This window comes from Solenopsis invicta, chromosome 5 (genome assembly GCF_016802725.1).
Source record: "Solenopsis invicta isolate M01_SB chromosome 5, UNIL_Sinv_3.0, whole genome shotgun sequence".
Lineage (NCBI taxonomy): Eukaryota > Metazoa > Arthropoda > Insecta > Hymenoptera > Formicidae > Solenopsis > Solenopsis invicta.
The window spans coordinates 4753361-4765910 of record NC_052668.1 but is presented as its reverse complement, the minus strand read 5'-3'; the positions used below and the strand labels follow the sequence as shown (position 1 = coordinate 4765910).

Sequence of the window (12550 nt, the reverse complement as noted above, 5' to 3'; positions counted from 1 at the left end):
ATAAAGCCTTGAGGCTTTTTTGGGGGTTCAATTGACACCGGGTAATCACAAAGGGTTAAAAATCTTTACTTAAATAAAAACATATAATATAATATGTAAATGTTAATAAAAACAGTAAATTATACAATGTTTAATAGCACTTTGACTTAAAAACTCTATTTATTAAAGAAAACAAGACGAACAATTCATTTTTAAAGTAAAAACCTTTTTCCATCGTTGACATCCTGCTTATCAACTTGGCATACATCCAATGTCAAATTTCTGTTGAAATTGTCTGTTTCGGAATTATTTAATGTTACCATGCCAGCTAGTCCCAGAAATTCATTCCTGTTATAATTATACAATATATATAAGAACATTGTAAATTAACTTATAAATTATATTTTAAAGAAAATGATTAAAAACGGTAATTAATAAAATAATTTTTGTATCAAAAAAAATTTTAATTTATAACTTATCAATTTTCAATAAAGAAATAATATTAATTTATTATACTAAAAGGTAATTCTAAAGAAGTTAATAATAAAATAAAATGTTCTATTAAACCTATTTCTGCCATAATTGCTAATATAACAAATTTAAATAAATGTGAGTAATTATGATATTGCAATACATCTGAATAAAAAAGATTAATTTTTTTTATTAAACACACATTACAAATAATTAATTTCTTTATATAAAAAAAAAATTTCATCGGAAAACTATAGAAATATACAACAATTCTTTTAAAAAACAAAGATATCAGAAACTAAGGTCATAAAAATTTGAATACTTATATTCCAAGTTTATTTTTCGATAATAATTTCATTGTTTAATAAGATAGTTATTGCATTTAAAAATCATAAGTAATTAATTAAAAATAACAAAACAAAAACTGTAACAAAAACTATGTTAATGTTCCTTTTTTAAATTTTAACCAATAATACAAACACTTCATATTAATTTACCATACTATGCGAGATAAATGTACTCATACAGCGTCGATTATTGCGACAAGTTTCAGAAAGGTTTCACCTTTTACATTTGATGTACAACAATTTTGAAAGATAGGCCAAGACGGTCACAGCGAGATTTTTGTGCTGAAATAATATTTTACATTTCTATTTATTTTGAATCTTAGATACAACTTAGCATCAGTATTATTAAATTGACTTTCAATTATGTTTCATTTTCAAGAGCTGTTTCTTGCTATGACCGTCTCAGCCTATCTTATTTTATTGGAGTTAATGAAGGACTCTCGAAATTTCAAATAATTAAATCTCGTCGAAAAGGCCAATGAGAGCCAGCGCGGGTATAAGTGCGCAAATGTTTGTTTCTTGTAAACAAGCAATTTCAACGTGATACTTTCATATCGAATTACTATAACTATGGATGTTTCGACTCATTTTGAGTCATCTTCAGCACAATATCTACTGAATCTCATCCTCATCAGTCAGTAAAAAACGGGAGGACGTCGCGTCACCGGCGGTTTACCAAATCAGCAGTGGCATCTTTCCCGTGATTGTGTCGAAGGAAATGACACTTCTCTATCTAATAATCAAACGTTTTTTTACAAAGATAATATTTAAATTGCTTATATTTGCTTGACTCACCCATTCTTGACTGATGAAGACAACTGAAGCCTTGAATAAGATTTAGTCTTGTAAGAATAATTACGATTCTCTTGTCACAGTATACACTCAAGGACGGAATGTGCTCACTATCACAAGTCAGAATGTATACTGACTCTGTGTTTGGTTTCAAAAGTCTTGTTTCAACTTCGCATGCAAAGACAGGCAGTCGGGGATATACAGATCAAAATAAACACATAAATACGGTTTATAAGATAATATAAGAAAATAAAAGAGTCGTTCACAGTTTGTCATAATGCATAAAAATAAATAAATAACAAAAGTCTAATATTATAAATTATTAATTCTGTTACAATTTGTTATGTAATGAGAGATATGCATGACGTAAACAATTAGTATCTGTTTGCAAATTAAGGTTGTTATTTTGTGATTGTATGTGTAACATTTATGATGTTAGTCGCCTTCCCAAAACGTTTAATTCGTTTCTCCCCAGAATGCAGTTTACACTGGAAATAGAGGGGGGGGAGACAGAATAAATTTTTTGGACATCACCATTATTAAGAATGAGGCTTCTTTAAATTTTATTGGTACCACAAGCCTACGTTCTCGGGATGATACTTAAACTTTTTATCGGGCCACCCCTTATCTCAAAAAAGAGAGACAATTATGGGAATGGTTGACAGAGCGTTTTTACTATCTGACCCTAAATTCCACAGTAAAAATATTGAGCTTATTGTAAACACACTCTTAACCAATAATTATCCTGCTGAATTTATTTTCGAGACAATAAACAGCCGTCTTAAATCTCTTATCAATAAAAAGACAATTAATCAAATAGACGAGAACACAGATATTGACACAACAAACAATAGAGTGCCATGGTTTTTGCTGCCATAGATTCTTTCAATTTCCGAGAAATTCAAGACTATCACTAAGAAATTTAATGTAAAATTGTCTTTTTTCAGTCTTAATAAATTGAGCAGATTTTTTAAAGTGCAAAAAGATGTTCTCCCAAACAACCATAAGAGAAATGTAGTTTATAAGATTATGTGTAAGAATTGCGATGCGTCATACGTAGGACAAACGGACCAAAAATTGAAAACAAAAATCACTGAACATCGTAACTATATTAAGTGGAATACCAACAGTCACTCCGTAATCACCAAACACAGACTGAATTTTAACCATGACTTTGATTGGGAGAACATAAAAATCCTAGACAATAACCGTTTTTTGGGCAGGCGACTAACATCAGAAATTTTACACATACAATCACAAAATAACAGCCTTAATTTGCAAACAGATACTAATTGTTTACATTATGCATATCTCTCATTACTTAACCAATTGTAACAGAATTAATAATTTATAATATTAAACTCTTGTTATTTATTTATTTTTATGCATTATGACAAACAGTGAACGACTCTTTTATTTTCTTATATTATCTTATAGACCGTATTTATGTATTTATTTTGATCTGTATATCCCCGACTGCTTGTCTTTGTATGCGAAGTTGAAAGACTTTTGAAACCAAACATACAGTCAGTATACATTCTGACTTGTGATAGTGAGCACGTTCCGTCATTGAGTGTATACTGTGACAAGAGAATCGTAATTATTCTTACAAGACTAAATCTTATCCAAGGCTTCAGTTGTCCTTATCAGTCAAGGATGGGTGAGTCAAGCAAATATAACAAATTTAAATATTATCTTTGTAAAAAAACGTTCGATTATTGGATAGAGAAGTGTCATTTCCTTCGACACAGTCACGAGGAAGATGCCACTGCTGATTTGGCAACCGCCGGTAACGCGACGTCCTCCCGTTTTTTGCTGACTGATGAGGATGAGATTTTGTAGATATTGCGCTGAAAATGACTCAAAATGAGTCGAAACGTCCGTAGGTATTGTAATTCGATATGAAAGTAACACGTTAAAATTGTTTGTTGACAAGAAATAAACATTTGCGCACTTATACCCGCGCTGACTCTCATTGGCCTTTTTGACGAGATTTAATTATTTTATCTTTATTTGTTGTGAACGATTCAAGGTCTTATTTATAAAATTTTGAAAAAATTCTGCAAAATGTTACATAAAATATTGCAACATAAATATTTCTAAAATCTTGTAATATAAAATGTTGTAACAAAAAAATTTCTAAATAGATCACATTCAATGAATTTAAAAAACATACCCAAGTAGAACAAAAAATTGTTATGATATTAAAATATGAAAATGATTCCAGAATGATTATTAAAAGGCACTTTTTGATCAATAATGATTTATTTTTAAGACATTTTGATATTATTATAATTTATTGTTCTATTTTGATAGAACATTAACATGTGATAATACCAGATGAACAGATTCATGCAATTACATGTTTCCCAGATAACACAACGTGATATAGTATATCGAACAAACTAATGTATTGCATGTGTACTCGTACAGATATTAGCTGTATATTTGCTAACATCAAAATAATTACGAATGTACCAAATGACTGCTTAAACATACAATCAAATGACAAAATTTCAAAAGTAAACTGTTAAGAAAACTGGTACATTATGTTGTCAACAACATGACACGAATGTAATAACAAAAATAATTCGTTATTCCATTTTCAGTATAATGATGATCAAAACATGATGTAAATTCGTAGTGCGAAAAGCGCCGCAAGCTGGCAACTTCCGAGCATCGAATATTATCGGATCAAGAAGCGCGGTCGCGTTTCGTACCAATTAAAAAAATAAATAAATAAACGCAAAGCAAAAAAGACCAAGCCTCTTTTACGCGAGTCAGCGAATTCATCAAGCATAACAAGATCAAATCTCAGTAACGGCTGAACCAATCATGTTTTGAGTAATCTCAAACGATAGCTTGGGGTCAAATTAATAAATAAAAGTGTTTTTATTTTTTTCTCTTCCTGTCCTACGAACGGAGATATCGCGACACAAAGTCCAAATCTCCACGTTTTACATGTAAGACACGTCATTATTATTATCGTCGCCAAGCAAATCTTGTCCAGTACATCTTTTCGACACGAGTAACGAATGGCGCTCGTTTATACAGCCGTTCTACCACGTGATGTAACATGGCCGTACCCATAAGCATCATGACCGTTTACTACTATATGTGTACATCATTGAACTATACTCTAACTGAAATGAGCACTGCCATATTACGTCCGTAAGCGGAAAACGTGATAGAAATAGCATGATGCGAGGGGCTCTTTTTTTCTAAGCGTCCTCTGCGCATGCGTCAGCATTCACCTTACATTCCTACTCAAAAGTTAAATTTCTTCTTTGTTTTTATGTTAATACAGCATGTAACGGAATTCGTGAAAACGAGGAAGAAATTAACTTTTACAGACAGTGTTAAATATAAAGAAAAAATTTTATTTATGTATGTCACTCAAGTCGCTCGTTTATCTATCCTCATATGCCGGTACTGCAAAACTTTCTAACATGACTGTACTGACAAAAAGAGGTGGCCCTTCGAAATGGCTCTCTCTCGTCACGTTTTCTGGCGGCTAGTGCCCATTCCAGTTAGAGTATAGTTCAATGGTGTACATACATGTAGTGGGTAAGTTAAGGTGACAGTTTTCCTAACCTGTTATTTTTGGATTCGCGAAAAAGACACGTCGTGTTGCGAAAAGCGCGGTGCATTAGGTACGGTCGTTAGTGCCGGGTGATGGTACGTCCTCGTGATCCCTCGACGAGGACAGCACATTTCAAGGACGCTTTTGAAAATAGCACGAGGTGTCAGTAGTGGAAGTGATAATGACGGTCGACGACTGGAAACAACGTGCGGTAACGATAACGGCGACGGCGACGGCGATCCAAGTGTTGACGACGAGGTGATCCCCGAGATCTCGAGAAAGCGTCTAATATTCTATTCTAATTACGATTAACGAAAATTTAATTTTAAAACCTAGCAAACACATAGCGTATGTGTTTATAATTTAATATAACGTAATTATTTTGATCTATGTTATATATGTTATATACATACATTACATCTTAGCAATATATTTGGTGCTTGTTGAAAATGTTTAATTTTATCATAATACTTTACAATTTCTATTGTTTTTATTATTATTATTATTATTATTATTATTCTGATGTCTCGTATAAAACAAACAGAAGATTAAAATTAAAAGTTATAAAAATTGGATATTTACTGTTGTTATTCAAAGAAATAGAGGATTGTAGAATAAATTGTGAGATCGATTTTTTTAAAATTTGATGATCCTAAAGATGTGCTACTTAATGATAATCTTGAATTTTTAATAATAAGAATTATTAATGGTTTTCGTTATAAATAATAATGTAAGCATGTATATATATTTTTTCAAAAAAAAGTGCCAATATATGTGTGTGCACGCACCTTATCTTTAATTTTTCTTAAAAACCCAAGTAGTACTATTTTTGTATTTTAACAGAAAAATTTTTTCATGCTAACCCATGTGATAATTTTACCTTTAACTTTAATTTTACAACACAAAAGTAGTACTACATTATACTTTGTATTCTCATTGAAAAATTTTCTTATTCCAACCCAAGTGGTATGTATCTTCACAATCTTGCAAAGTTAAAATCATGTATTTTATTACAAACAAAATAAATATTGCTTAACACTACAAAACGCGTGATATCAATACAAAATTACCTTTTCAAAAAAAAGTAAAAAAAGGTTTTTTTTACTCTTTTTATAGCTTAAAAATTTTTTATTTTAATAAAACATTCTCATTTCTGTTTCCTCTTTAATTCTTTAAAGTTAAATGTTACATATTTCATTGAAACTGTTTTAAATTAAGTACATCCACTTAGGTTAGAACAGAAAAATGTTTCAATAAAAATACACAGACAGTATTACTTGAATTTTATTTAAAAAGGAATTAAAGATACCGCTACCTGGGTTTTACTTAAAAATAAATATACTATCACTTGCATTTTATTCGTTAAAAGTAGTACAGCAGTTATTTCAAACAGCAATATATTCTCTTTATAATAGGCGCAATTTAAAGATTTTATACATTTTTTGGAAAAAATACATTTAGGTTAAATTAAATTTAAGATATTTATTTTTAAGTATATACAGCAGTTATTTCAAAGAGCAATATATTCTTTTTATAATTGGCGCAATTTAAAGATTTCACTCATTTTTTAGAATACATACCACTTGGGTTGGAATAGGAAAATTTTTCAATGAGAATACAAAGTACAACTATTGTAGTACTACTATTGTTTTGTAGAATTAAAGTTAAAGGTAAAATTAACACATGGGTTAGCATAGATAAATTTTTCTATTAAAATACAAAAATAGTACCACTTGAATAAAAAAATAAAAAAATAAAAGGGGGGGGCACCTTTTTTTATCTTTTTTGAAAAGGTAATTTTTCTCAATAACGACAAAATTGATCAAGTTCTGTGTAATTTAAATCAATAACTTTAAATTGTATATAAAAAATGTTATTTTTACTTTCCTTGCCCTATAAGTAGAGTGATCCTTATTTTTCAACTTTTGAATTTTCTCCGCGGCATTCCTCCAAATGATTCCAATTAACAAGAAAATAATCTCTGCCAAATTTCAGCTCAATCGGACAACGGAAACCCGTGCCGTTGGTACGTTGAACATTTGAATTTCCTTGTATTAAACTTTCGTTGGTTCTTAAGGCGTATTTTCCACAAAACTCAACTAAGAAAACTTTTTTTTGTTTTATATGTATGTCTTGTTGTTCTGCATTTCGTTTAAGATTTTATACGTCTCATTTAAACAATTAGGTAAATTGTTAATGATTAAAATAAAAAAAATAGTTATTATGTTTTTCGATTTTTTGAACTGTTAAAATTGATCCATGAATTGAAAAAGTATTATTAGTATGTTTGGGGAATAAAATAAATGTCAAATAAGACTAATTTTACATGTTTGTATTAAAGAAGCTGCTTTTTACATTTAATAACAAAATAACTAATAATTATAAATGTAATTGTTAGTCGTTAACATCATCTTGAATAAATCCAAATCATTACTTATACAGAACAAAGTTTGCAGCAACATTCTAAAAATATTGTATACTGTACTTTACCCACGAGCAATATACGTCATTAAATGAACACGAAGAGAGTTCTACTTTTCTTAATTTAAAAAATCATAGGATAAAATAAAAGGCTCATCGTTAGAGAATTTTCCTGCTTTAATTTTTTGTTCTTGAAGCTAATAGTGAAATTTTTCTTATTCGATATCATGCATAAAAATTCAAGAAATAATTTGCATGACAAGATATATCTTATAAAAAATTATTCCAAGTAAATTATTGGAATAAATTGCCATTTATTAAACAAGTTTTGAGTTTACTCATGCAATTTGCTGGGAATAATTTCCTATATCTTGTCACGCAAATTATTTCTTAAAGTCATTGTAACAAATAATGCATAATAACAAATAGGAAAAATTCCACTATCAAGATATCAAGAAATAAAAAATTAATACCTGAAAATTCTCTAACAACGCACCTTTTTATGTTATAATTTTTTAAATTATGAGAAGTAACTCTCTCCGTGTCCGTTTAATAACGGTGACACATACTAATCATGGGTAAAGTACAGTATACAATACTTTTAGAACATTGCTGCAAGCTTCATTCTGTATAAGCAGTGACTTGGACTTATTAAAAATGACGTCAACGACATGTAAATGTTTGTTCAAAATCTTAAATCTCCGAAAGTTCTTCAATGCATGCTTTGAAATTTTAACACAACGTTGCATTCAAATACGCGCGTGTTTTTATATAAAAATTGTATACCGCATTTTCTCTTTTCTTGCTTTTCCATTTAATCAAACAGCCACAGCAACGCATAGCGGGAAACAGCTAGTTTATAATATAATTATTAGTTATTTTGTAATGTTAAATGTAAAAAACCGCTTTAACAATAAAAAGGTAAAATTCATGTTTGACATTTATATTGTCTTCAACATACTAATAATATTTTTGCAGTCCATGGATTATTTTACCAGCTCAAAAAATTAAACAACATAATAATTTATTTATTTTTATTTTAGTCATTAACAATTCACCTAATTGTTTAAATGAGATTTATAAGGTCTCAAACGTTTCAAAAGAATAAGATACACATATAATAAAAAAAAAATTCTCTATATCGATTTTTGTGGACAATACGCTGTAGAAACCAACATCGAAAGCTTAATATAAAGGAACTCAAATATTCAATGAGCCAGCGACATGGGTTCCCATTCGATCAAGTTAAAATTTGGCAAGAATTATGTTTTTGTAGATTGGAACCATTTTGGAGGGTGCCGCAAAAAGAATTCAAAAAAAATTTTGTTCGAAAATAAATAAAGACCACCCTAAAGTAGAGATAATGTAATAGAAAACTTCAAATCTCGAAATTTTTATGTAAGAACGTCATCATCGTCAATGTATGATTCGTATTTTCGATATCGGAGGCGTTCGTCTACACCGTGTCAGCTGATTAAGAGTGACGAGCGTGATAGTGAAAAAACAAACAATGAAAGTGCAAGTAAAATACGCAGATTCAAGAGACACAAGTGCCTTACGCGCAAAGAACATATGTAAGGTGTGTATTTAGTTGTTATTCAGATTAAGTATCTAACAAAGGAAAACCGCGACATGCGGGTCACTGACTTTAATAAAATTTTATGGCAATGTAGTATTCACTCAAACCTTTACTGTAGTAAAGCCGCAAATTGGGGGTATTGGGCACTCTCAAGAAAATAACGATAAAATATTTCCAGCATCTATAGTACTGTTACAGAAGAATCATTGTGGAGACAGCGGCGTAGCGTGAAGTGTTAGCATATTAACTGCTTGGGGTTCCCGGTTCAATCCCCATTGGTAAAACTTTCTTTTTCATTAAAATCTTAAATTTTTAAATGGTGTGTGTGTGTGTGTGTGTGTGTGTGTGTGTGTGCGTGCGTGCGTGCGTGTGTGTGTGTGTGTGTGTATGTGTGTGCGTGCGTGCGGGCGCCCGCGAGCGCGCGTGTGTATATACAATTAATGATTGAAAAATGGGCTAATGAGAATCAGTGCGGATAAAAGTGCGCAATCACAAGTATCAAGATCAAATCATTTATTCAATTCCAAATTACAAAACAAATGTTTCGACTCTCTTTGGAGTCATCTTCAGCGCAACAAAAAATAGTAAAAGTAATAAAAATAGAAGCCGTCATCAGTCATCGAAAACTGGAAACAATCAAGTCGCCAACGGTTTGATAAATTCGTAGTGGCATCTTTAAGATGACACTTAACTATGTAACTGTTCTATAGAAATTAATTTCTCTTGACGAAGTAAACACTCAAACGTTACTCGTTTCACACTAACATGTGCTCACAGTCTCAAGTCCAAATGAATACTGTCTGGAAAATCACATTTTACCTACACATTACACCAAAGGTCAGATGGTTGAGAAATGCATAACTACCAACGTATAAATACTATAAGTCAAGGAAAGTCATGTTTTAAAAATATATAAAATAAATTGTGGCGGCCGTTCCGATAGACGCCACCATTTCACGCGCCGACACTGCGTACGCCCGCGAGCGCGCGTTTGCCAGGCGCCAATTCGCGCAATCGCTGCGGTGCGGCAACGCGGCCGAGCGCGGCTGTTTTCTCGTGGACAAGATGCATCCAAATAGGGAATAAAAGTGCTCAGAACTGGGACTAACAGATCTTCTGCTTTTGTAGAGTGAGCTCTGTACAGGCCTCTACGTAGCACCTAGGAGTGACGTAACCTTGTGGTGTACTTAGTGTTCTCCCCGTTGACTGACTCCCCCTAGGAGTCGGCGGCTCCGGCAGTCATATCTCTGCCGCGGAAACGTCTAAATTCATCAAGGGGACCCTCCCCGATCGACCGCAACCAACATCCCCGCAGTTAAACAAGGCCAAGCTGGAGGCCGATGTAATTCTGCAGAAAAAAATCATTCCTATAACTCTCTCGACGGAGTTGGAGTCTCGGTTGCCGGTGGATTTCCATGCACCCCAAAAAACTTCAGCGTCAACCCAGACAACACCGACGGCGACGACCCAGGTCTCCACCATCGGGCTAACAACACGGCCGGAACTCTACCAGACGACCCCGAGGAATCGGACATCGACCATCCGACGCAGAGTTTCCTGTCCACCGACCCCTGGACGTCCAAGAAAGAACAGACACCAGACAACAAGGCGGAGGCGGCTTTTCTAAGCCACCGGAGACGACTCTTAGGTGCTACTAAGCGCCGATAAACACCCCACACACCGGTGCCAACAGACACCGCCATAATATACACGGCACCAACATACACACTCTTTTATGTGTATTTAATCGGATAATTAAAGTGTTTTTTTAATTCTCGCAATTCATCTCCTGCTTATCCGTTTCCTGTGCGCATCCCACAAAATTAACGGTGAGTCAAATATTACAATAAAAATTAGTTAACATTATATCTCTTTGACGAATTGTCAAATCAATTGTAAAATCAATAATAATTTACTCAACGAGAAATACACATGATGCAAACATTCGGTATCGTTTGTAAATTGAGACCGTTATCTTGTAACTGAACATGTAACATTTCAGAAATCAACCGTCTGCCTAAATAGCGTTCATTACCTAACAAGGAAGATTTGTAAAACCGAAAATTCAAAAAATTCTGAAATGTGTATAGAGGAGTTCATCCATAACATAAAAATATTTTTTGTTTGTGCCCAATTTCAGTTTAAGGGGGTGAAACACTCTTTTGAAAAAAATCGGGTTTTTTCTTTCGAAGCGTATATCGTCAAAACTGTAAGAGATAAAGAAAAATGTTCTAAACAAAAGTTAAATGGTTTACATAAAATTTTATAACAGCAAAAAAAAATTTTTTTTAATTTTTTGTTATACTTTTCCCCACCACTTACTTATTTTTTTTATAAACAAAATAAAGCTTACTTTATTACAAATTCAACGGTATATGATAAAGTTATACTGCGACATTTCTATTTTCCAAAAATAATTAAAAACCACCCCATAACGCATGGTATGCGCACGCATCCGTGTACTATGGAAATATCCCCTTTCGATTTTGAGTGTTTAATACATTATAGTACAGATCAAAATAAGGGACATGTATTTTTTTACACGTGCCCAATCTCATTTTTAGGGAGTAAAACACGCCTTTAAAAAAAGTCGGTTTTTTTTAAGAGTATTGTTAAAACTAGTTATTTCGCCAAAAAGAAAATTCACATTTTCTTCAAGGAGTGATTTTATCCCCTAAAGTTGTAATTTAGTTCAAGCAAGAAATAATTTTGTGAACTATTCTACTTGCACACATTATTTTTAAATTTACTGAATTTTCGGGTTGTCCAACGTTCATCAATAAAATACATTGACCATTGCAATCAATTGTTCTACAGTTAAAATAAAATAAACAATATTTTGCAAAAATAATAATTTATTTTTTCAAAACTCGTTTTTAATTGTACAAAATATTAGGTACGTACTTTGATGACATCGCCAACAATATTTGACCGATTTTAGCAGTCGAGTTCAAAAAATTCATTATTATTTTATTATTTCAGTTATTATTATTGGGTATACAACTTAATTCGGCCTGCTTTTTTTGTTTAAAAAACGCATTTATTTAGACAATAAAATGAATTAATACCTTATTCAGAGTATTGTCCATCACTAGCCACTACTTTTTCCCATCTTTCTGGCAATTCATGAATTCCGTCGCGGAAGAAACGTTCATCTTTTGAAACCAAGAATGAATCAAACCAATTTTTGATACCCTCTTCTAAAGTAAAGCGTATTCCAGTCAAAACGTTCTGCATCGATCAAAACAAACAGTAGTCGGAAGGGGCAAGGTCTGGGCTATAAAGCGGGTAAGCCAGAACTTCCCATCCGCTATTTTCCAAATAGTTTTTAACCGAAACAGCAACATGAGGCTAAACGTTGCATGATGAAATACATTA

At 32.1% G+C, this 12550-nt stretch overlaps 1 protein-coding gene across 2 annotated transcripts in view; it reads right to left on the bottom strand.

The window, feature by feature from the left end:
* Positions 1-12550, bottom strand: part of LOC105197515 — a 149161-nt gene that overhangs the window by 107243 nt on the left and 29368 nt on the right. The window contains exon 2 of one of the 2 annotated variants that reach the window (XM_011163936.3): positions 205-327. The exons of the other annotated variant lie outside the window; for it this stretch is intronic. Within the exon in view, the coding sequence (XP_011162238.1) occupies positions 205-327 (123 nt within the window). The remainder of the gene's footprint in view (positions 1-204; positions 328-12550) is intronic. 2 annotated transcript variants of the gene reach the window in all.